The sequence below is a fragment of the Myotis lucifugus genome, unplaced genomic scaffold (assembly GCF_000147115.1).
Source record: "Myotis lucifugus unplaced genomic scaffold, Myoluc2.0 scaffold_17, whole genome shotgun sequence".
NCBI classification, from domain to species: Eukaryota; Metazoa; Chordata; class Mammalia; order Chiroptera; family Vespertilionidae; genus Myotis; species Myotis lucifugus.
Window position 1 is genome coordinate 8,052,647 of NW_005871065.1, and position 26,979 is coordinate 8,079,625.

The window sequence follows — 26,979 nt, forward strand, 5'->3', positions numbered from 1 at the left end:
ATAGAACGTATGGGAAAATGGAGTTGTGGCAGAAAACTCAAACACTGACCCATCATGTAAGTGATACAAGAAAACTACCACAATTTTAATTTAAGCATCTTAAGTTCCTCATAAAGACACATTCTATTAAATATAGAATGTTATTTTGAGAAGACATGAAGTTTGCCTGGTAGAGGTGTTTATAATTTTTCAAATGAAATGGGGTAGATGGCTGTGACTTCTTGTCCTGTTTCTCCGTTCCTCCGAACTGGCTTAAAACAGAAATCCAACACCCATGGTTGTGTTCTTTGCGCCCCACATACAGAAGCTGTCCTGTGGCCCCAGATGAGATCAGATGGCACAACTGCTCTCATGCTGCGTGAGGCTGCAGTTATCTTCAGCCAACTGCAGAGGAGGCCTTTTCCATTTTCAGTTACCAGGAGAGCGGGCAATTATTGGAAGTTAAGATGAAGCCCTCTGTTGCTTTCGTTCTCAGCGTTGTCTCCTCTGTTCATCATTGTATTACTTTGGGCCAACTGGACATTGCAATGTCACATTTTCTTAGTTCGAAACATTGCAGTACTTGAGGCTCCTTTTGCCTTTGCTACTTCTAATCAGGACACGTCCTCGGGTTTTACTGAGAAACTGCAGCTGGCAGTGCACTTGGCTTGGGTGAAGTGGAGAGATAAGGTGTTTCGCATTATTCTCCCACAGGTCATTATGCTCAGCTGGATGCTTTTCACATCTACCTGGTGTTACCCAATAGCGCAGCACACCGGCTCCTGGTGGAAAATTGTGTATGAGCAAATACCTGTTTGGTTTTAATGACTTAATTCTTTATGTGCACCAATTTTCATATTACAGACATACATAGTAACAGAATATATACATCAGTTTGCTTTTCCTTCCCAAATGATTCTTGAAATGATTAGGGTTTCCTTCTTTTTCTGCAAGAATTTTTATTTTTTAAAGTTCTCTTCTGTTTCATCTCTTCATTTTACTTCAATCCTGTTGGCTCAGGCTGTCTTCCTCCCTCAGGTTGCTGGGTCTCCTTCACCAGAGTTGTGGTTTTATTTGGCTGCTTGTAGATGTGGTCTCTTAGGGCACGTGCAGGTCAGGCTGGTAAACATTCAAGCAATGGCAAATGGGCTGTTGATTTGGTGCTAAAGCCTCTCTGCTCTGGTTCTCTCCAAAAGCAAAATGGAGTTAGTTCCTAACAGCAGGGAGGAGCATTCATTTGCCAACATAGAGCTCCAGTGTAGGTCTCCACTGGTCTGTAGGATCAGCAGTCCCCCCTCCCCGACCCCCAGCAAGCAAGGTTGACGATTGAATATTTAATATTATGATGCTTGGGCTCAATATTTTTATAGAACATTTTATCTCACCTCTTCAAATCCTGCAGTTTTTTTTGGAAACAAGGACTTTCTTCCATGAGCGTTTCTAAACCAGGAACTGTGTATCAGGCAGGATGCTTAGGATGCACGAGACAAAAATTCCTCCTGATTAAAGCTGCTGCCCCAGGAGCTTGGGGCTTGTTTCCTATGGGCGCCCAACTAAGATGACCATGTCAGAGGTCAGGGGTGAAGTAGGGGTGCAACTTTTTGGTCCGACAGTTTTTATTTTTATTATTTCCTTTGTTTTTGGTCCGACAGTTTAAATCTAACTGCCACTTCGCTGTGAATGGCAGCTGTTGACTTGAACCAGATTATGCTTGTGTTATTACAGAATTTGTGATATGTAAATATAAATACACTTTTTCTCATCTATCAATGGCTAAGGCCATGGGCTTTTGAGCCAATCAACTCGGATTTAAATCAGTTCTGTGACCTTGATAAGGAGAGGATAACACTATATACATTATAGGGCTGATGTATGGTGTAAGTGAATTAATTTATGTAAAGCAGTTGTGCCCTGCACACCAGCAGGTGGTTTCTAGCAACACTTCATGTTTAATGCCAGCTACTGAAACATACATCAGAGGCCACACATGATCATATCAGCAACTCTGACACCCAGGTGCACATATTTACAATCTCTCTATAGTTCCTTTCCACTCTGCAGTAGCCTGTACACTCTTTGCTGGGGCATGTGTTGGGGGAAGATGTGTAATTTCTGTTCTCCCGATGCTTAGCACTATGCCTGGCATGTAGCAAGCATTCAATACACTTTGCTGAATGGATGGGAAAGATGGTCTGAAATCCACCCCTTAATTGGCTAGGGCAGTGGTCAGCAAACCGCAGCTCGAGAGCCACATGGGGCTCTTTGGCCCCTTGAGTGTGGCTCTTCCACAAAATACTGGCTCTTCCACAAAATACTGACTTCTGCGCATGGGCCACGAAGTTTCAGTCGCACTGTACGTGTCCGCCCCCACGTGGTATTTTGTGGAAGAGCCACTCAAGGGGCCAAAGAGCCGCATGTGGCTCGAGAGCTGCGGTTTGCCTACCACGGGGCTAGGGCAAGAGAAAGGAAAACAGAAAGAAAAAAACATCATAAAAATGGCCAAATACAGTGGCTTAGCATTTAATTTCTAGAGACCAGATTTTGCTAGATTATTCCAGCAGCTCAATCTAAGTGCCCAGGACAGAAGTGAGTAGGAGCCTATGGAGTTATAGAGACATGGCACAGCGGTCTGCAAACAGCACAGAGCGGGCAGTGAGGTTTCTAGGGAATAGTTAGGCATTACTTTGTTATTTTGGTATCATGGGAACCAAGAGGCTAGATGGGGAAAGGATGGTAGCAGTTTGTAAATACTTCAGGGGAAATCTTACCCTGCTGAAAGGAAGGGTCAATTTAGAAGGACAGGAGGTTAGATAAAGTAGTCATGGAAGGAAAAGTGAAGGCGGCTCTCTTCCCAGTTAGCAGGAAGAGTGGTGGGGAACTTGAGGAAATGTGCATAGATGGGTCCTTATTAGCAACTTTCACTGCAATGCTACCCAGGGCTTGTTTTTTTCATAAATGCAAAATGGAATAGTTAGCCAAGTGAGTTAGCCAACTTTATTCTTATCACCACTGATAACATTCAAATCCAATTTACATGACAGCAGTTCTATAAAATAATGTATTCTATTGCCATTTCCTATAGAAGGAAGATCCCTTCTGACCTTTCTCCACCACCTTTCAGCGCCCATAACAGCTTCCACCCCAATGTAGCAGCGCTTCACTTGGCCCTGCAGGTCAGGAGAAACTCATCAGGAAGAAGTTTCAATCACCTCGTTGTGATTTTCTGCAATTTTCATTTCTCTACAGCCGGTAATCTTCAGGTCTGAAACAAAAAAATCAACATTTATGTCTTCGTGAATCATTATTTCATTTTCACTCGCCTGATGAAGGAAGATTATTTCTCCAATTTCACATGACATTAACTGTTCATCGAGAAACATCTACAGACATTATTTTCTAAGTTTTTGATGAAAAACACTAAAGCCAAATCCTTACCAAGTAGAATGGTTAAGTGCAGATGGTTAATTTGCCACCAGGGGTGGTGGTGGTGCACAATATTATGGCCAAGGGACTAGATACTTACAAAACACTGCATCTCAATAACATGAAACAAATACATCTCAAAAATGCGGAGGCTCAAATTAGAACATGGGAATGATAGAGGCCAACACATTTACATTATCTTGAAAATGGGACATTTCTACAAAAAAATATCTTAAGGAAAAATCTTTTGGGAGATTCTAGTTTTCATTGTAAAATGGTGGGAAATCCATTTGGTTTGTGAATAAAATAAAATATAAAGCTATAAAACACCAAGTTTATGATACAGTTTAATTAGAGACACTTAATATTATTTGCTCCATTAGGATAATTTATTTTCTAAGGGAAAAAAGCATCTGAATTTCCATTGTAAGTCCATAAAATTGGGTATACGTGTAATAAATCTCAAAGTATTTTATTCTTCTCCTTTAGGTCTTATGTCTTCTCTTCTTCTTTTTAAAAAATTTATCTTTATTGCTAAAGTATTACAGATAGGTCTTATGTCTTTTCATTCCTAAATCATTTCTCAGTATCATGCTTACTCCAACAAAATATTTAAGACTAGAATAAAATTTGGATAGCAGAGTAATCTTAACAACAGTAAAAGGTTGGTTTGATTGAGTTTTAAGTCATTTCCATTGTATAGATGAGATTATTTAGAGTTAACCATTCCAGGAAATCCGGTGACATCACATATCCCTTGAACTAAAGGCTGTCCAGGTAACAGTGAGGCAGAGTAATGGTGCCTTTACACTCATTTCTTCTGGCCCTGCACCACCAGCCTGATTAGAAAAAGTTTAACAGTGCATTTATTTTTTAAAAATATATTTTTATTAATTTCAGAGAAGAAGGGAGAGGGAGAGGGAGAGGGAGAGATAGAAACATCAATGATGAGAGAGAATCATTGATTGACTGCCTCTTGCACACTCCCTACTAGGGATCAAGGTGGCAACCCAGGCATGTGCCCTGACCAGAAATGTGACTTCCTGATTCATAGGTCGACACTCAACCACTGAATAACACCAGCCTGGCTTAACAGTGCTTTAAGAAAAAAAATTAAACTCAAAAGACTTAGAAATTTGTTTAAATCGTATTATTGTTCATTCAATTAAAACTAACAGGAATTGTTACATTCAATTATTGCATTGAAGTCTTAAATTCTGTTGGCTAATATAGTAAATGATTTGGTTTTGATCATTTAAAGAGAGATTACTTTTTATTTTAACAACTAGTTCTAATCTGTTCATATCCAAAAGAACAGTTTAGAATGCCTAATTTGAGCAAAATTCAGCACTGGAAATACTGAGGTATATGGTTTGAGCCAATGCTGAGCTGGTTAAAATGAATGGAAAAGTTGGAATGTAACTTTGCTCCCAGGTCCAGCTAATACTGAAGAGCAGCGAATTAAGTTAAATCTTATAGGAAAATGTTACATGACTAGACTAGCATGAAATTATGGAAAATCTTGAAGATGTCTAGATCCTTGCTCCTTGGGTTTTGAAAAGGTAAAAATCCTTCTCCACTGTCTGTAATTAAGTCTCTAATCTGAAGCATATTTTATAAAGGCAGTGGGAAAAATAGGATTTTCTGGATATGAATTTAACAAAAACTAGAAATCTGTAAATGTTTAGGATTAAAGGCTTTTGCATCAGAGGGCACGCACTAGGCTTACATCTCTGCTGTGTCCTAGAGCTATACTGGACAGGACGCTCTCCAGGCTGCCTTTCCAGTGCTAATGTTCTGGCATCTGGAACCCTCTTTTCTTTCCCCAGAGCTGCCTGATTACCTATAAACAACCTAAACATAATCCTACTTTCAGGGAAGAGAATTCTAGGGCCGATCATGGTTGTCCTCATACCTCCTCCCTTTCATCCCTACCACCCTCTCTCTCTTGTGGTCACAATTCTAATAGCACATTCTGTGCGGGGCATTAAACACTATGAACAAGGGTTTTTCATATTAAACATCTATTTTCAAGCATTTATTGATGCTGAAACTTTCCACATTTAATTTCTCTACAAAGGTGAGGATTTTGCTTAAAATAAAACAGTACTGACTTAATGTGTGAGACATAAAAATCCATTTCTTTCTTTTTTTTTTGGTTTGGTTTTATCACTGTGGATAATGTGAAGCAATTCTAGTTGAAAATTTTCATATACCTAGTTTTTCCTAAGAAAGTTCTCTCACAGAATTTTAAAAAAATGAAAACAAAGAGCTTAAAATGATCCAAGTTTTATTTTTAACCTACATAATGAAACATTTCCATTACAGTGCTAGCAGTATGATTTCCATGATTATTGTGGTTTTGTAATGTGTTGGCAAAACTGCAATGATTATGGAAATAATTATCGATAGTAATGAAATAAGCTAACCATTTGAAAGCTATAATCTCAGCAAATTTTGAAAAAAAAGGATAGTGCTGTTGTTGTTTGAGAAATAAATTCTAAGTGAGCACCCTACACACTTACACATGGCAAACACACATCCACTCTGTACCATCAAAAAGCCCAAAATGTAACTTCATAACATATAACATTTATATATATCTATAAGATGTAAAAGTACTAAGCTATCAAGTGTATCCATTAATTTAAGAAGTGAGGTATATAGGCAATACTTCTCATATGAGAAAATGGATTTTAACTATAAAAAAGTATTTATAGTTTTCTCAAAAATTAGTTCTTTCCTCCTTATTTACCATTGTTTTGAAAATGACTAAACAACTACATAAAAAAAATCTCATTGTTTGCTTAAGTTAGGCCTGAGAGAATTTTGTAAGTAATTTAAAATAATTTAAATTAAATTCTAACAATGGTAGCTTTTAATTAAGATTTAAAAAATGTTGTCAATCACCAACTGGGTTCAATGCTTAGTTTGACAATTATTATTGTTGTTCAAAAGCTTTCTGTCTAGGAGAAAAATTAATATTTAACCAAAAGCTAATGATAATTCCAATTACAAAATGTACATTTTTATATTATGAAAATATTTCAAGTTTTATTGCTAGGGAAACAAAAAAACAAAACAAGCTATTTTTGTGTCCACTTATTTATGATGCAATCCAGGTACATCTGTTTGAGTCAAGTCTCTGCAGATTCACCAGCAGATCTATCTTGGATAAATTCCAGTTACTACATTCGAAAAAAAGATTATATTCTTGGCTTAGCTATTTTGGGTGGAACAGAAGCATATTTTAAGCAAGTTCCTTCTCCAAAATGAGGAAAAAATTTTTTTCCTTATGAAAGCAAATGTACCAGTAAGAAGAAATCCCATTTTCAATGGACTGCATTGCATGATACCTCAAATAATTTAATTCTAGTGTACATAATAACATTCAATACTACAACTTTATGACATTGTAAATAACTAAAATGGCATAGTCCATTAAGGTAGTCACTAGCCACATGAGGCTATTAAAATTTAAATTAATTAAAATTATATGTAATTAAATATTCAGCTCCTCAGTCATACTAGCTCAGGGTAAGTACTCAAGAGCTACATGTGGCCAAGAGCTAGTACAGTAGACAGTTCTGATTTGGAGCTTTTTCATGATTGTGGAAAGTTCTGTTAGTCCTGAACTCAAAGATTATCTGTTTCTTAGATAATTTTTGGATAATCCAAAAATGCAAACTTTTTCCTTATTACATACATTCCACAGTAATAAAAACTAACTAGATTTGATGTTAGCTCTAAAGTGCAGAATAAAATATTAACTGATTTATGTTTAGTAACTAGTACACATATAATATATCCTCAAATTTTACTAAGTTATACATACCTAATTATTTTGGTAACACAAGTTAATATATAGGATGGGGCAAAAGTAGGTCTACAGCTGCTCAGATGGAAAATAATGCATCAATTCATAAGTAATAATACAAGAATAAACTCTGTGTTTTGCATACTCACAAACTGTAAGCCTACTTCTGCCCCACCCTGTATGTTGTGTGGTTACTTGTGAGGAAAGATCACAACTTTAATAGCATAAAGGAGAGCCTGGTATCTAGTACATATTCCTGCTACAAGGAAACCTGGAATGAAAAGAAAGGGTGAGGGACTTATTTCATGCAGAAGTAACAGCAGAACAAGGGCAAGGAAAAGTTAAATTGGACAAAAAGACTGCCAGTCTTAAGCAGTCTGCTATTGCTTGAACAGTGCAGTGGAGTGGGGAGAATTTAAGCTGAAAAGATAGGGAAGAGCCAGGTCATGAGAGATGGAAGACCAGGCAAAGAAACCTGGAAGCAATCAGATGAGACAGAGTATGTCAAATCTAAGCAGCTTTCCAGACCTGAGGTATAGGGAACTACAGAAAAGAGGAAGTTTTTTGTTTTTCAATTTGGATTAAGACTATAAGTATCTAGGATTAACGACTTTTCATTACATAATAGTCTCAGCTTAGTGAAGCAATCTGGAAAATGGAAAATCACTTTGTTTTAAGTAATGACAATTCATTTATCATTCTAAGAGACTACAATTAATCCAAATAATGTCACCCCCAAACAAAATATCTGACAATCATAGGCACCTATGAGCACCTTTGCATTTACCTAGCAAGGTCTTAAGACTTAGAAACTATCTACATCTAGAGTTTATTTGCGGGTAGAAGCTGCAAAGGGTATCCAAGAAAGTAAAAAAGAAGGTCACTCTTTCCACCTCAAGAGCCTTATCATTTAAGGAAAGAGGGGATACTAAACTCAGCTTAAAAAAACAAACATTAAAAACAAAGACGGGAAAGAGAAAGACTTACGGAGTCCACAATCGTGGGAAAGCCTCTATTTCTTCTTGTGTGTACTCATCTAGACGTTTGGGTACTTTTCGTGGTTGTGGAAGCTCTTCCACTAAATTCTTAAGAATATCTTCTGGTATATCCTGGATTAAATGAAAATTTAGGCTTAAGTTTTCTTAAAACATATTCTTTAGTAATAAATTAGTAATACTTAGTATTAAATAATAAACAAAAGCAGTATTTATAAAGTGAGAAAAAATAAAATTTGGAAAAATCCCTGAAAAATACATTAGATCAATGAAATTACCATATAGTAGTAATATATTTCATATTTAAATCTTGGCATATTTCTATGATAAATTAGACGTCTTCAATTCTGAAAACTATGAAGTCACTAAGTTCTATTTAAATATACACACATATGTATAGTTTAATGTTTTCCCCTTCTTTCAACTTCAAAAAGGCACTGCCTTGGTTCATTCTCACAATTTTTCGTCTGATAAATGCAAGTACTGGGTCTAGTACTTCCAGTGCTACAAACTTGTAATCCACACTCCAGAAAAAAACATGATGTCAGTTTGTCCCATAATGATGGCAAGTTTGACCTCTTGATTATGGTTGGTGTCTGTCTACCAGATACTTAATATAAAAGTATCTTATCTTTTCTTCTTCAAATAGTATCTTTTCTCTGTGCAATGATGTCTTGAAACTAAATATCCTGTTCTACAATAATATTTTTCCTGATGACTATAGAATATGCTGATAATGGTCACCTTTTAAATTCAGCATCATTCCTACATTTTTTTAGATGACATTCTTCTCTAGAGAAAAGTTTTTTCCTTTTCCAGAAAGGAGAAGACAAATTATAACAAGTTAAAAAAATTTTAGACTGTCATTGTGGGCTCATAGATTTTTGTTTTCTATTCAACATATTTATCACTACTATTCATCTTAAGGCTAATACAGTCATATATGTGGTCAGTAGGCACCAATTCAACCTACCCCTTATGTTTATTTTGGTATTTCTCTATTGGTGTTTGAGCATTGCCTTACCTTCTGCTACTTACTATTTTAGTATTTTGCATGAGTATACTCTGTAATAAGTTTGTGTTTTTTCTCATTCAGAATCAGAATCAACCATTTTCCTAAAGGGAACAAGTTTCCTTTTCAACAGGGGACAGCATTTAGAAAATAAGATCTGGGCATTGCTGTGCTTACTTCTGTTCATACTGGCATTTTATTTTATGAACCAGTGGCCTGGTACACGGATTCATGCACAATGAAAGGAAATTAATTAGAAGAAATATTTTAATATAGCTATTTGCCCTTTATAATAGATTTGCCCTTTAAAATAGAAGTGTCAACCAAATTTATGATTGACAATGACAGATCAAAACACACGTGTGAGACTGGCACCAGCAAGAGCTTTTTATGTATCGTGCAGGCGCAAATCAACTTAGCCTTTTATAGATATAGAATAAACTTGTTTAATTAGACAAGTTATATAAACTTGTTTAATTATACCTTTCTGATTTAGCTATACTTTTTCCAGCCCACGAAGCACCCCAACTTCTCTTTCAGGTAATTGTCAGCAACACAGCAGTAAATATCAACACAAAGCAGATTATTATTGTAGATCAGGCAGGGAGAACAAAGGGTAAAATATTTAACTGCAGCAGTGTTTGACTATATTCTGTGCAGTGAGAAAACCTGAAGTCATTTTCAAGGTCCACCATTTCTTACTTCTTTTCAGTCGGGTCAAGTTTCTAAGCTTTCTAAATCTCCGTTTTCTGGCTAATGAAAAGAAAATAGGATTCTACCGAGTCCCTATCTACCTACTCCAGGACTTCTGTGAGGATCAAATGAGATGAGGCATGGGAAAACACTTCACAGACATTTGGTTAAACTGTAAAATGTTTGGACCTGGCTATAAAGCAAGTTGTGTTCCTGGGCTGAAGAAACTGCAAAGAGGCTAGTCACTAGGGAGGAAGTCGGGCGTTGCTACGTGACGTCGTTACCTGGTGCCCACAGTGATTGTTTCTGGGCTGTGCTGGGCTGTGGGCCGCATTTTGTGCCATGGGGTCTCGACAGTGTTGGCTGTGATTTGGTGGGGTGTTGCTCCAGGGTGGTGGTGGGGCCTATGTCCCACTTGGGGGAAGCTGAGTGTTGCTTTGTCAGCACCAGGTCTGTGGTGCTATTCCTTTGTAAAGTGTGTGTCACGGCAGCTCCTGCTTTGAGCGTCTTCCCCCTGGTGGTAGTGCGTGTCATAGCAACCGATCAGACGGTTGGAGGGGCACTTAGCATATTAGTCTTTTATATATATAGATATATAAAATTTTTAAAAAGTTAAAGTAAAAAAATAATCTAAAAGGTATTCTCCTCCCCAATTCTCATTTCCTTCCCTATTCCTTTCATCTCTTTGTGCCCATATGCCAGTAAATAGCCAACTTCATTTTCTCATTTATTCTTCCTGTATTTCTTTATGCAAAAAGCAGATATAGTAGATATGTGTGTAAACATTCATATGAATATATGCATGCAAAAGGTGGTAAGTTATCTACATTGTCACCTTGCTTATTTTCACTAATATATCCTGGAAAAAACATTAATTATCAAGTCACAACAATGTTTGTCCTTCTATTTTTACAATAGTACTCAACTGAGTGGATATCAAAGTTTATTCAATTTTCTATGAGTAAGCATTTATTTCTATTATTTTACTATAATAAATCATGTAAAAATAGTAACCTTGTATATTTTCAGACTGAAAATGAGATTGCTGGATTGAGCAGGAATCTCTTTATGTATTTTGTGAAATGCTTCATAGTTGCCAGATTCCTTGAGGGTTTGCACCATTTTATACTTCCATCAGCAATGCATGAATGCCTTGACAAGAACAAGTGTTGTCAAGCTTTTGAATATTTAACAATCCATTCTTGGGAAAATGGGCTCATTTATTTTATAGTCTGAAATTATTTAAGTAATTTACTGTTCAACTGAACTACCATGAATACTTAAAACATCTCCACTCAAACCTGGCTACCTTAAAACTGGGATAAATAATATTACTTCTGTGTCTTTTAGAAATTATAGTTTATTTAAAAAAATGCGACAGTATCATCATAAAGAGAAGTTATTAAATTCTTGTGATTTCATAAAGGCCATTTATATTTTGGTGAAGGACCACAATTATTTTAAAAGAAGAGAAAGTATTTAATTGAGGATAAGTGTCATTACCAATGACCACTGACTTACCTCATCTGGGAAAAGATGCAGCCTCTCCATCATGGTCCTCCTGTGCAGGTTTTTTGGGAGCATGCCATAAATAGCTAGTTTTACAATCTGGAAAAACACATAGTTAGGAGTCAGTAACATACAAATATGACTTGTGATATCAAGAAGGCAGATTTAATTAGACAGTGATGGAAACCAGTGGGCTAAGACAATAGGTATATGAAAGGAAACAAACCGAGACCAGAGTCATTATGTGGCAGCAATAGAAAAGGAACTTTTACTATTTACACATTACTATTTCTTTAGGCTCTATATTTGTTTAATTTATTTTTTAATTAGCAGAAAGGACAAAAGGAAGAGATTAAAAATATCCTGTGTGCCAATTTTAGCTAGACTAAGAAGTTCTCTAAGCTCTTACAAACACCTATGGCTCAAATATTTATTGTGTAGTGACTAGAGCAGGAGGTTCCCACCTCAAACACTAAGCCTGACCATACAGACAGTTATGACACTGACTTGAGAGGCCGCAAATCTGCAATAGTGGTAATGGCTAACATTCATGGAACTTGCTCTGTATATAGTGGTCAGTGCATTCATTACATCTGATCTTGTTTACAATGCTGAGCCTCACTTCACAGAGGAGGAAACAGATGTAGTGAGATTACAGAATTCCCCTGATATAATCTATATCATAAAAGGCCTGTGGTAGTCATGACCAAATGAGCAGTGGCTCGGGTGGGGCGGGGCACCGGCAGTGTCCGCAGACCATGCAAGGCATTGCAGGGTGTGGATATGGCCCTGATGGCAGGCTAGGCTAGGGGACCCTACATGTGCACGATTTAATTGTGCGCTGGGCCTCTAGTGTATCTATAAGTGTCCATGCTCGAATTCAAACCAGGCAGTCGAACACCCAGAACAGACACACAGTACAGGAAATCACATCTTCATGTGTTTCTCTCCATAACTTACCAGGGAGACAAAAAGTCTCTTTTCTCTACCAAACCCATTACCAATATGGCAAACTAACCTTTCCATGATTTACTTTTCCCCTTTGATGGTTATCCTCACTGTTGGTTTGAGAGTGATTTCATGTATGTTTTGTCAAGAGAAGGCCACACAGTGTCACCCTGTGTTCCATACACTCCCGGGGGCCTCCTGGCATACAGTGTATAGTAATATAAGGTGAGTTCTTCACAAAACTGCTGATGGAGACACTTGGAGTGTTGTATAGATTTTCCTCACCTGTACTCACATTTCAAGGATATAATTTCACATGCATTAAAGCTAAATGCCTTAAAACAATTCATGTTAGAACAGGGTTTCACTACAAGAGGATTTTCTGTTCCTTCTATTTTCTCATCAAAACCTTTCTACACATAAAAGCTAATGACATCTCATAAATATACTCCATTTATTTTCTAGCTTAGTTCTGTTAGTACTTTATGTTCTGGAGACTTTATTTAAATATTAACATATTGTTAAAATTAAGTCATAGAAAATCCAGTTCCTCAGCCACACAGCCACTTTCTAAGTGGTCAGGTGCCACCTGTGGCTAAGGGTGACCACGTTTGACAGTGCAGACACAGAACTTTCCGTCAAGGTAGAGAGAGAGTTTTACTGGACAGCACTGATCTAGAAACTAGCCTTTAAAATGTTTAATGTTTTAAAAAGTCTTCTGTAGAAACTGACAATGTTAGAATTATTCAGCAACTTTTCTAGATAAGCAAGCCAGCAAGTCATTACATACTCAGAAAATCATCCCTTTAGCAATTTTACTCTATTAGTAGGATTACATGGCATTTGGCTTCCATGTTCTTAAACAATTTAGTTGTACTTACTTGAATTAACAAGTTGGTATTTTAAAAATTTACTCTATTAAAAATGCAAACATAACAGTCTACTTAAGAAAAAGTGAGAAGATGTGAAAAGGTTATAAGCTGAGAGGAGAAAAAGACAAATACACAAACATAAATATCCCCCAAATAAATATGACACAACATGCACATACAATCAAGTAATTCTAGCTATATAGACTTAAGCAAATGCTTTAAGGAATTCAGAAAGTGAAAAAGATAAAACAAGGTGAGTTTAAAAACATCACTTTTCTCAGATAACTGGTAACCCAGGGCATGGGCCATTTAATGCACACAAGAGAACTTTATTAACTAGTTATAGGAGGTGGAGAAACAGAAGAAAGGAACCATGTTAGAAGAAAACTGTAAGTACACAAAAGCTCTTAAAGAAACTAAAATATATGACAGAAGGATAAAGGACAGAAGGAAAGGGCTGAATCAATATATTTATTTGAGTTTGGAATGATCTAAGTGATTTAAAGTGCTTTGAAATATTTAATAACCTAGTAATAACTACTAAATGTATTAATTATGTATTTTATAAATACTATTCCATGAATACCAGAAGAATGCACTATGAAACACATTCTCTTACAAGTCACATACACTAAGTACTGACTCGCAAATTGTCTGCTGGGAGAAACTCATTGCTCCAGACAGACAGGTAGTGGAAGTAAAATCATTGACCTCTTCCTTAATATGCCAACACAGAGTCAAAATTAGGACTTAAAAAAAAATTAAGATCTTTTAACGAGGTGATAATTCAAATGGATTTAACTCTGAAATAGTTTCCAAGCCTCCATCCAACATTTTGTAATACATTTCATTCTTTGTTTATATAAAAAAAATGAAATTACTATGTTACCCAATGCCAAATTCTTAACATCAAAAAGTTGAATTATACTGCCTCCTAGTGTTCAGTGAGGATACCTGATTAACATATAAACTTTAATATTAAAACTATAATTTGTGTAACAGTTATGGTGTACTATCAAAGTTTAAAAAAGAAACAAATAGTAAAGTTTCCTTAAGAAGGAAATTAAACCCAGAAGGAAGGCTGAGTTATGTGAAGGGATTGTAAGCAAAGAAAATCATAAAAAAAAATAACTGTATAAAATAATAACAAGAATGTTGAATTGAAGGGATTTAAAAAAATCTTGACTTTGTGTGGTTGGCACACAATGCAATGTACAAATCTTGTATTGTAGAAATGTACACTTGAAACTTTTATGATTGTATTAACCAATGTCACCCTAATAAATTTAATTTAAAAATATCTTAAGGATAGGGAAAACATATTGATTGTGAGGGAAAGTGGGTATTAAAAACCTTCTAAGGTCTCCTTGATTTGATTTGAAGGAAAGTAAATATATTGATTAATCTTAGACTTCTAATAAACTCTACCAATCCAAAAGAAGGTGAGAAAGTGAGGAAAAAATAAAATACAGCGCAGTAAAATTGAAAGTAAAACTATAAAATGTTATATTAGGCTAATACTATCAAATGAAGGTTTATAGAGCTACATTAATATTTTAAAAAGTAGACAGGTTAAAAAGCATTATTGGAGATAAAGAGGTGCATACACCCTCATCAATTATTTAGGAAGATTATAATTCCAAACTTAAATTTTTCTACTGCTAAATCTTCAAAATATGCAAAGCAAAAACTGACAGAACTACAAGAAAAAAATTAACAAATCTACAATTAAAATTTTAATATAGCGCTTTCAGATAATCAATAAATCAAGTGAACAAAAAATGTCAGTAAGAATATAAGATTAGAATATAGTTGACGTATTTGCTGTAATGGATAAACATGTAGTATATATATCTTTCTCCCCAAGACATTTTCAGCAAACATATATTTTAGGTGATCCAGCAGGTGTCAAGAAATTTTTTAAAAAGCATCACAATTCTTTGACTAAATGCAAAACATACAAAATAGTAATGTTAAAATATATAGAACTGGATAATAACACTTATCAAAGCTTGTGTGGTAGAGTTAATATGAAGAATTTATAGTCTTGAATGCTAGCTACATTAGAAGAGGAAAAAGATTGAAAAAGCAATGTCTGCTTTTTCCATGGGTGGATGGGGGGGAATCCAACAGACTTACTGCCACTGGATCCTTTCGGTGAAGTTGTGCAGCTGTTACTTGTGTGAATCCACCTGGGTAGCTATTAAAAGAAGCAAAAAGAAGCAAAGACATTAAAGCTGGGAGTAGGCTATGGTATAGTATTCTTGAATATTCTTTTATAATATAAAACTATTTTTATTATGAAATTATACTTGCTTCTGGAAACTATGCTATTCATTAATGTCTTAAAAATTAAGTAGTAGTCTATGCTATATGAAATACTATTATTTTATGTGGGAAACCATCATTATTTCACAAAAAGTTCCACATCTTGGAAAATTTCTTGGCATAACTACTTATATTTTTATTGGAATTTAGTTATTCATCATTCACTCATTCGCTCATTCACTCATTCATTTATCCTGGGGTAGTTTATCACTGTTTGAATTAAGAAAGAAAAAGCAATGGTAAAAATTCCCTGCCAAATTAGACTAAACGTCTGCATAAGCTAGTGGTCAAGTTTGGGGAAAACAATGGTAGACCATCTGGTTCTGAAATAAAGTTCAAACTCTAAAGAGGCCATGATTCTATTTCCTATTAACTAAGAGTTATATGTTGCCCCTAAGTAATAAAATATTTCATTGTGTTCAGATAAAAAAAATATATAAAATGTGTAAATTGGAAATTAAAAATGTGTTTATTTGGGATAATATTAGAGGTAGCTCAGTCACTTGAATACCACAGATTAAAGTCTGGAATCTAGATTTCCTACTGGCTACCAGTCTAATATTAGGTAACTCATTTTACCTCTCTCTCTCTCTCTCTCTCTCTAGATTTCCTACTGGCTACCAGTCTAATATTAGGTAACTCATTTTACCTCTCTCTCTCTCTCTCTCTTTTTTTTTACACATTTTATTGATTTTCTACAGAGAGGAAGGGAGAGGGATAGAGAGTTAGAAACATCGATGAGAGAGAAGCATCGATCAGCTGCCTCCTGCACACCCCCAACTGGGGATGTGCCCGCAACCAAGGTACATGCCCTTGACCGGAATCGAACCTGGGACTCTTCAGTTCCCAGGCCGACGCTCCATCCAGTGAGCCAAACGGGCCAGGGCTAGACTTCTATTTTTGTATTCTTTCTCTCCATAGGAAAAAAGTACTTTACACCTTCTACACTCAAGATTATCTATTTTTAAAACTAGGATGGCAACTTCTAAACCATAATCCCATTTACATTATATTTCAGAAGTTTGGACTTTATACTGAAATTCCGAGGAGGGGAACAACTTGAGTAATGCAATACTCAGTTGGCTTGTTTTCCAGCTCTTTATAAAAGTCAAAATTTTAATTTCAAAAACAGCAATGATTAAGTAGGGTAAATTATATTGTGCACTACTACACAGTGACCTAAAATAACATTTAAATTAAGTAAAAAAAGATATAAACATATATATTAAAATATTTAGTTAATGGATGAAGATGATTTTTAGTTCCTTCTCTAAACTCTGTATTTTCTAACATTAGCAGGCATTAAAACTTTTACAACTAGAAAGATAAATGCTGAATACATAATTGCAATAAAATATTAGGAGCATAATAAAAATACTGTGTCCAAAGTGTAAGTCAAGAGTCAACAGAAACAGAGAAACAAAAAGCAATGATTCTATCTAGAAGAGTGACCACGATACAGTGGGGATACTTGAAGTGAAGCCATATAAAGCACCGGAAGGAACCACAGATGTTTAAAGCCCAAGGAAAAGATAAACCAGTGGGCACCTGCTGATGATGGTCGCAAAATTATCTGAAGAATGTTATGTGGAAGAGATACAATTATTTCACTTTGTCTCAAAGAGAAGAAATAAAACCAATGTGAAAGCAGGAGAAAAACAGATTATGACTCAATAGCATAAAGATCTTACTGAAATTTAGAGCACTTCAAAGGTGGAATGAATGGGCTGTCTTATGAGCTATGAGATTGGTATTATTCAAACGTAGGCAGAGACACCTATAACTCCAAAGGGATGTTGTGGAGATTTTAGGTATCTTCCAAACTTGGGATTTTGCTCGCCACTAAAACATCTCAAGTACTTTCAGATGTTCAGGATGGTTCTGGAAATAGCAGATGAATTATAGGAAGCAGAAAGAAAGAATGAGAATATTGGCTAAAAAATGAGAATAATCTTGATTGGAAAAGTTCATGTGAAAAGTTTCAAGGAAAAACAAATTCTGTTAGTAATAACTGTGATTTGGTCCAGGTTTGTGTTTTTTTGACTGAGTAAATTATACATTACCATGAGTAAAATTAGTATTTTTTTAAATGCCAAATTTTGAAAAGACATTTTTCTTTTAAATAAGATCAATGGTGTTATTAAAGTAATACATTTCAACCGCCTATCTTCTGTGACAATGGCATCGTCTTACCCAGTATGTGAGGAGTATACTTTTTGTTCCCATTTGTTTCCAGAAAATGCTATGTGCCTTGTGTTCATTATGACAACATGATCACCACAGTCACCTAGATTTAAAAAGAAAAAAGATAAAATTTTATATGAAAAATCTTTAAGTAAAAGTGACCTTATTTATAAAGCTTACCAAAGTCTAAACAACACATTAAAAATATAAAGGAAGTCACAGTACAACATCAACATCCTTGAATGGATTTCTGTTACTGCTTTATATAACATCTAAGTATAGAAAGAGTTGGCTAGCCATTTGGAAAATCTCAACACTGGAAGGTGAAAGAGGATTTAATAAAGATGCCAATATAAACAATACATCTTTAAAGGCAAATTATTGTTATTTCTATTATGTCTTTCTATTAATAATTTCACTTCACTAAAAATGTATTTATATTAAATGCTTTTAAATGTCTAGTATAAATTTTTCCTTAAAAACAGAAGAGAAAATGAAAACAATATGCATGTAGTTATAAAAAGCATATGTTTTGCCAATAGGTAAATTGAAAACAAATGTAAAACATCACAATTTATTATTCTTCTCAAACGTAGAGAAAAGAGTACTATGATCTTATGCTTAACTCCTAACCCAATGTTTTTCTCAACCATATTTAACTTGTTAAATTTAAACAGTCACTCTCAACTCTGCATTCATATTAGACAGGTGGGATGACCTGAAAATTAAAATATATGTATCAGACTAATTTTCCAGTGAAAAGTACCCCTAAGTTCGGCTGTTCATCTAAAAAAAAAACACCCAAAAAACAAAAAACCCCACAAATGTTAACATGTAAGTTTTCACGAGTTACTATATGGGACAAGATCAAGTAATCGGAAACATTTATTAAATGCTTATTCTACTAATAGAAAAAATAAACTTCAAAAGATTCTAGAAGCTTATTCATTTAAGAAAACACCACTGAAAAAATAAAAAGTATAAATAAGCATTGTATATGAAAACTAAAGACTGCAGTATGTGATTCTATACAGAACTTAGACTTTGAGATAATTTTCTGAGAGAAGTTCATAGTCTATACAGGACAAGGGTAAAGGAAAGAGGATAAAGGTGAGCTTTCTTCACTAGACTGAAAGGGAATCCAGAGGTGTGAAGGGAAACCTGGGAAGCTTGCTGTTAGTGTGTCGAAAAGGATAGTTTGATAGTATTTGGTGAATTAAGTGACTAACGTTACTAAAAGTGACGCATGGTAGGTTACTAAGGCAGTAGGGGTCAAATGAACCAAAATAACAAAGAGGTTGACGAGATATCTATATAGTTTCAAAGAATGTTGAAATACCTTAGCCTTCAGCCAGACATTTACAGTTGAAGAAGCTAAGGCCCATTAAGATTCAGTGATTTGCCAAAAGCTCACACACCAGATTACTTAAACCCTGTTCAGGATCTTTCCATGACACCTATTTAGAGGGAAAATGGAATCTTTAACTTTCCATTGAAGCTGAATTTATTTGCAAAATTAGATGGCAGAATTAAAATAATACAATAAGTAACATTTAAAAAAGATTGACACTTAACTGAATAGCAAGAGAAAAATGGGCAAACTGAGTTACTTTAAGAGCATGATAATTTTTTTTCCCCTAAAAAGTCCTTAAAATATTTAAAGAAATAGACAAGAGAACCAGAGACACCGAAGCATGCACAGACTGATGTATTTCAGACAGAAAATTGAATGTCACTTTTCAAATAAACATTTTGCAGTGATTATGAGCAAATAATGCATGTTTAATAAATACTGGTTCGGCCAATAAATGTTAGAAATAAACTAAATACACAACATATTTATAAATTGAAAACTGTTTTCTTTAAGTTTTGATTTTAGTGACATCTTGTGGACAGGGCAAGTTTTGCTGATGTAAGTTATATATTAAATTTAGTGTGAAACAAAACTACAATTCAACCTTTAAAAATGTAAATTTCTAATTTCATAAAAAAGTGATTCTCCTAGAAAGGGATGGCCTGACAGGCAACCAGGAAAGTTCTGGTGTTCCAGCAGAATGATTACTCATCAGTGTCTAAGGAACACTTCTGTAATAATGGCCTGCTTTTCAGGAAGCAGAACCTCCATTTAGTGACAGGTAAGTGCTATACCTAAAAAAGGAAATTAGGTCTCTACTGCTAACTCCACTTTCCCCCAAATTTTGCATCATTTGCGTTTCTACAAAGACAACCTAAGAGATCTTGTTTATCACTTTATTGATATCACTGTAAAGGAGTCAGAGATAAAGCAAAGACTCCTAACTTGAACAACTAAAAAAGAAGAGATGCTATTAATTGAGATGGGAAAAAATGGAAGAAACAGGTTGGTCGGATGGAGAAAATCATGAAGTAAAACATCTTCAAATGAACTTATTCTATTGCAGATGTCTGTTAGACACCCAAGATTTTTCTGAGTAGAAATCTGGCTATGTGAGTCTGCAATATAGGAAAAGGGTCAAAACTGGAGACATAAATTTGGGAGCCATGAGCATAGAGATTATACAGGGTGGGTCAAAAGTAGGTTTACAGTATGAAAATAATACAATAATTAATAAATAATAATACAAGAATAAACAGGGTTTCATGTATTCACAACTGTAAACCTACTTTTGCCCCACCCTGTATTTAGAGGCATGAGGCTTGAATGCGATCACATAGAGAATGTGAAGAGGTCCAAGGACTGGGCTCTGGGACACACCCAATTTTTAGTGGGAGAAAAATGACTGGGAGTTCAGAAAGTTGAAGAGAGCAAAAGGGAACTGGGAAAATGGAATCAATAAGGGGTGAAGAAAGAGGAAGAATGGAATCCCAGAAAAACAGTGAAAAATGTGTTTTTAAAAAGTTCTCTCCATGAAAATTAGCCTGGACTCCTTACAAGATTAATTGTAAGAAACAAATAAGAGAAGGATTATACTAGATTAAAAGACACTAAAACAAAACATAACTAAAGGCAATACATAACCCTAGTTGGACCATAGTTCAAAAAAGTAATAGTTAAAAAAATATTCTTGGGACTACTAGGGAACTTTGAAACTGCACTGGATATTAAACTGCATAATTAACTTATTTATTTGCTTATAACAGCACTTGGTTACACAGGAAAATATATTTTCACTTAGGGACATATGCTAGAGTATGTAGGGAAGATAATAATAACATCTTCAACTTGTTTTCAAATGACTGAGTAAAACATATATGATAAAATGTTTAGAACTATGGAATCCAAGTTAAGGGCATAAAAAAATTCACTGTACAATATTGAACATTTCTGAAAAAGCTAGAACTTTCATAATAAAAATTAGAAAAAAGTAAAGAATAAACAATCCAGTTTAAAAAAAAGAGCAAAAGACATGCACAGATATTTCACAGAGGAGGAACTGATAAAAGGCTAATAAACAAATGAAGAGATAGCTGCATTTGTAATCAGGGAAATGTAAATTAAAACCATTAAGAGAGAGCATTTCACATCTAGTGTTCAAAATTATAAAGAATGAAAATATTCAGTGTTACTAAAGATGAGGAGTAACAGAAACTTACATGCTGTTGGCAGGAGAAGACATTGGCATAAAGACTAGCTAGCTTCCAGGCAGCTTTGAACCCAGAAATTCCTGTTTTACTGAGATGTCAGATAAACGCTTCCATGTGAGCACCAGGAAAAAGGTACAAGAATATTGAAAGCAATGTTGTTTGTAATTGCAAAAATAAGTTGGAAACTGAGTGCATGGGTATTGAGTTCATTATCATCATTAATTTTTTTTAAAATAATACCTATATTTATATAGATAGATACATCTCTTTCTATCTCTTTGTATACATATTTCATGATACAAAATAAAAAGGTAATTAAAACTGTGATCAACCACAAATGTTGTTGACAGGTCAAGCAAGATGAGGAATGACACCTGGATCCAGCAGGTTGAACAGTGATGAGCCTAGGTCAGTGATGGCGAACCTTTTGAGCTCGGCGTGTCAGCATTTTGAAAAACCCTAACTTAACTCTGGTGCCGTGTCACATATAGAAATTTTTTGATATTTGCAACCATAGTGAAACAAAGACTTATATTTTTGATATTTATTTTATATATTTAAATGCCATTTAACAAAGAAAAATCAACCAAAAAAATGAGTTCATGTGTCACCTCTGACACGTGTGTCATAGGTTCGCCATCACTGGCCTAGGTTAAGTGAAGTCAATCAAAATTATCTACACTAATAAAAGAGAAACATGCAAATTGGTGTCACTCCACTATGCCCACCAGCCAATCAGAGTGACTATGCAAATTAACCCAACAAAGATGGCAGTTAATTTGCATACGCAGGCACGTAGCGAAGACTGAAGACTGAAGACTGAAGAGGACTGAAGACTGAAGACTGAAGAGGCTTGGCTTCTCCACTGCGGCCAGACCAAAGGCCTGGGTCCTGGGTGCCGGAGGAAAACCGGTGCCAGCAGCCAGGGGAAGGAAGGCCTATTGCGCAAATCTTCGTGCAACGGGCTACTAGTCTATGTATATATGATCTCTATATATAAAAGGCTAATATGCAAAGTGTCCCCTCAGGAGTTTGACTGCGAGACCAGGAGTTCGATCACTTGTTATGACATGCGCTGATGACCAGGGAGCAGCTCGGAACATGGCGGGGCGCTGAGGCAGTGAGGGAAGGAGGAGGCGGGGAACCTGATTGGCCCTGATCGCCGGCCGAGACCTAGGGACACTACCTGTGCACAAATTTCGTGCATCAGGCTGCTAGTCTATAATAAGCAGAAGTCTTTTAGTATGAAAACAAATTGTTTTGTTTTGGAAAAAGGATACAGAAAAGCAAATTTATTAACTTAACACTTGGAGTGCGGGTGAATTTCCCGCCAAAATATAAGATGGCTCTGTCTTTTGGTTTTGTTCCATCCACCAAAAGGGTGGATTACAAACAAATATTTGGTAATACGCAGTTACAATCGGCCCAAGTTTACACGTTTCCCGCACTCCACCGCAAATCTATATGAACCGAGTTAACACTTGGAGTGCGGGTGAATTTCCCGCCAAAATATAAGATGGCTCTGTCTTTTGGTTTTGTTCCATCCACCAAAAGGGTGGATTACAAACAAATATTTGGTAATACGCAGTTACAATCGGCCCGAGTTTACACGTTTCCCGCACTCCACCGCAAATCTATATGAACCGAGTTAAAGACGGCTCCCGCGGAGTACGCGCAATTCACGCGAGCCGACTTAACTCGTTTCCCGCACTCCAAGTGTTAAAAAAGCAAAAAGTAAACTTTCCATGCCTAGCTAGTTCTACATACCTTTCTGGAGGAAAAGGTTTTTAGAAGAGAGGGCAAGCTTATTTGCTCGTTTTTAAAACCTGTCCATTCAAACGTATATTGCTGCGTGAAGAAACATGGATAGAAATTAACATATAATTTATAGCCCAAATCAGGATATTTCTGAGTGTGAAAGAGGGGGCCACCGATAATTTTCCTGGGGCAATGGTATAAACTGGGGTTGTCCCAGGCAAACTGGTCTGTATGGTTTTCCTATGAATAAGTCAGATTCATTTTAGTGCTCTAGTAGGTTTTTAGCAAGAATGAAATAAACGATCATCAGGAAAAAAAGAGGTCCTTAAAAGCAGCCCACTCAAACTACTTCAAGATTCTATTCTGGCATGTAAATTGTGGTTAATTTACAGGTCTAAATGATACTCACTCAGTTGATGATACACAGGTTTATGCAATCCTTGAAGTTTAATTGATGCCACAGCAGCAAGTTTGCCAGGAGGCTGCATTTTCCCATCTAAGAGATACCAAACTCGAGCAAAAGTGGCCCATTGCTTGAAAAACAGAAGTGGAAACAAATAAAATTCTAATTAAAATAGAAATAATTATTATATATCATCAAAGAACAATACGATAATTTTTCCTCCCTGCTTTTTTATTAGTAATATGCATCATGCTTTAACACATTTCGTACCGCTCAGGAGTTTTCTTGTGTTTCGCGCGCCATCTGTTAAGGACCGCTCACGAGTGTTCTCATTTTTCACGCCCATGGAAAAAGGAGCGAATCTAGATACTTATGTAAATTTTGTTTGGTCCCTCTTCATAGAGGAAAATGTTTTACGCAGTACCATACGTTAAAATGTACTAGGAACTTTAATTGTTTGTTTTTGTAAATAAAAATGTTATAATTATTGAAAAACAACACCTAAAGTGCATTATGATGATTTAAATAACGTGCAGTTTGCCCAAAAACGTGTGGTCCCTGGCGTATGTCTTAGAGATTTCTATGCGGTACGCAATGTGTTAAAAATATTCCAAATATTTATTTCCCTTTACATTATGACTTATATTTTTTTATCTGGCATAGCAGAAAACCTGGAAGGGTAATAAAATGCCTGTATGAAGTAGAAGATGTGTGGTGAATTAGGAACTGAAGACTATTCAGGAGTTTAATTCAAAGAGAAAATTAAATAGCAGAATGTGGCTGGAAAAGTATAGATGAATGATGCTGAATAAACGTAAATTAAAAAAAAAAAACAACTGCCTTAGACATATTTAGGCTGCCTTAGGCATAGATCACCATCTTTTCAGCACCTTCAAACTCGAGGACACCTACAGCCCAGAAAGATCTCGACCAGATGCTTCCTCTATGCACATACACAAGCAGCTACACGATGCTGGAAAAAATACAACTAGGCTACTGGTTTCATTTTCAACTTAATAATCACAACCTCAAATCAGCCTATAAAACTGCTACCAATTCTGTTTTTCTCCTGTTCTCATTTTTCTAGTCTCTATTTAATTCCCCTTGCATATGCTTTGTCTGATTTATTCCTGTTTTATATATTTTGATGCCACTGTAAATGCTATTGTATTTTAATTGAAACTTCTGATTGTTTGTTGCTACTATATAGAAATACACTTCACTATTATATATTGGTCTTGTATCCTGCAAACTTGCTAAAGATATTCATCAGTTCTAGTAGCTTTTTGTAGATTCTGATTTTTTTTACATAGATGATCATACCTTTTGTAAATAAAGACAGCTTCTAGCCCATATCCTTTCCCTACCATTCTCAGCTTATGAGCTAATAAAACAATACAAACAGCAGGAATTCTACAGCACAATCTTGTTTCTTCAACAAATTGCAAGGAAAAGGGACCTATTTATTAAGAGAGACTTACCAAAACAACAACTTATTGCATTTTTGGATCCTAATCCACAGGGACAAACTGTAAAAATATTATGTATTTGTATAATACAAGATATAGGATAAAACTGGAAAATTAAGCATACTGGATATTTGATATTAGTTAATTTTTCATTTAGCTTTGATAAATGATACTGTGATTTTCTTAAATCCTTGTCTTGTAGAGAACACATTGAAATATTTACTAATGAAATATTGAGTCACTTCTTTACCTCAAATTCAATAAGAAGGGAAGGAAGTCAATGGGGGTACAGATGAAATTACATTGGCTATGAATTTTCTGATAGTGGGTGACATCTATTTTTATAGATGATTGCAATTCTCCATAGTAATTTTTTTTTTAAAGCAACCCCTGACCTCACTTCTCCAACAGCAACTGCCTCATTTCTTTCCTTTCCTTTTTCTTTATTAAGTCTGTCTCTCCACATTCTCTTTTCAACCTACTCCAATCTGGCTTTTGTTCTCCCACACCTATCACTACCTCTCTACTGCCTGCCAAAGTTACCATGACCTGCATGCTCCTAAATCCATAGGTCAATTCTCAGTCCTCCATACAGTTGATCATTTCCCTCTCCTGAGTATTCTTTCTTCACTTGGCTTCCAGGAAACTACCCGGTGGTGTTTTCCCCCCCACTTTGCTGGTTGTCCCGTTATCCCTTGCCTCTGAAATGTTGAAATGTCCCAGAACTTGGCGATAGGCCCTCCTCTCTTCTCTATACTCACTCCCTCAAAGACTACATCCAGACCTATACCTTTAAATGCCACGTGAATGCTGATGACTCCCAAATTCACATTTCTAGCCTGGACCTCTTCCCTGAACTCTACACTTGGATCCAGCTGCCCTCTTAACATTTGCACTTCAGTGCTGCTTAAACCACACGTAGCAAAAGACTAGTTAATCCCCCAATCCAATGTAGACCAATACAGAAAGAAAAAAAACTTTGATAAAAAATTAAAATGCTGCCACAATGCCAAACTAATATCCAAGTTTTAAAATGTTTGATTTTAATTCTTGTATTTACCTCATCGGGGACAGGTAACAGTGACCTGTCCCAGGAAGGAATCACACTTGGAGCAGAATTGGGCTCAGAGGCAACTTAAACTGAAACACAAAACGAACTGCTCTTCCAACTGAGCCCTGCTCCAGTCTTAGCCTTCCCCACCTCAACTGATGGCACACCCTCCTGGCAGCTGACACAAAAACCTTGGAGTAACCCTTGCTTCTTCTTTTGCTATCCTCCCACCTGCAGTCCTTCAGGAAATCCTATAGGCGCCACCATCAAATAGAACCTGGCCATTTTTCAACACCACACGGTTACTAGTACCTTGGTTTGTGCCACCATCGTGGCCAGCCTGGATCACAGCAACCACCTCCAAAGGGATTCTTGGCCTCTAAACAGTCTATTTTCAACCCAGCACGCCAGAGTGCTCCCTTTAACACATGCGATCATGTTACGCCTTGGCTCGAAAACCTCCCATAGGTTCTCATTGTACTCAGTAAAAAACAACAACAACAAATTTTGACAATTATCTACAGTGCCCTACCTACGTGATCCATCTTATTACCTCTCTGACCTTCTCTCCTAAAACTCTTGTCGGGAACAAAAGACATGGAAAGGGCTGCTTGAAAAGAGGGCGGAACGAATACAAAGAGAACACGAGCAAGTAGGGGCCAGGGCCACGACCTTCTCATCTGTGCTTCCCAGAGGTACCCCCTGGTCCAAAGACTCGGCTTCCTGCCCATTCAGCTTCACTAGGCCAGCTGCAGCCACTGACTCCTCCTGCCAGTGTAATGAATCCCATCAAGCCACAGAGTCCGAGCTCACCTGGGGGGCCCTAGAGAAACTCGACATGCTACCCGACTCGCAGGGCCGTCCTCCGGTCTCCGGCGTCCGGGGCGGTCCGCGGCATCACAGGCCCGGCGGGAAACGCACCCAGCCAAGCAGGACAGTTCCTGGGCCGGCCAGCACTCGGCCGCTCCTCCGCT

The 26,979-nt window shown here is 36.2% G+C and overlaps 1 protein-coding gene across 2 annotated transcripts; it reads right to left on the reverse strand.

Annotated features, from left to right (window-relative positions):
- Positions 1 to 2,947: 2,947 nt before the first annotated feature.
- On the reverse strand, positions 2,948 to 26,949 carry MRPL13 (mitochondrial ribosomal protein L13). Of its 2 annotated transcripts, none has more exons than XM_014452683.2 (7): positions 26,819 to 26,949; positions 23,492 to 23,615; positions 17,770 to 17,863; positions 15,388 to 15,448; positions 11,441 to 11,527; positions 8,207 to 8,328; positions 2,948 to 3,241 (listed from the first exon to the last, which is right to left on the reverse strand). In XM_014452683.2, exons 1-7 carry the CDS (start codon positions 26,843 to 26,845, stop codon positions 3,220 to 3,222), a joined length of 537 nt encoding a protein of 178 aa, XP_014308169.1. In that variant the 5' UTR covers positions 26,846 to 26,949; the 3' UTR covers positions 2,948 to 3,219. The 2 variants fall into 2 exon arrangements, with proteins under 2 accessions (XP_014308169.1, XP_023606724.1); XM_023750956.1 differs by lacking the exon at positions 26,819 to 26,949 and adding an exon at positions 26,318 to 26,431.
- Between the last annotated feature and the right edge of the window lie 30 nt (positions 26,950 to 26,979).

What these genes read in the sequence shown, in the direction of transcription:
- MRPL13 (XM_014452683.2), bottom strand. Translation starts at nt 26,845, where the DNA reads ATGTCGAGTTTCTCTAGGGCCCCCCAG. An exon ending in GTTTCTCTAGGGCCCCCCAG is followed by an intron (nt 23,616 to 26,818) that starts GTGAGCTCGGAC and finishes CTGTTTTTCAAG; the next exon opens with CAATGGGCCACTTTTGCTCG. An exon ending in ACCTGTGTATCATCAACTGA is followed by an intron (nt 17,864 to 23,491) that starts GTGAGTATCATT and finishes TTTTAAATCTAG; the next exon opens with GTGACTGTGGTGATCATGTT.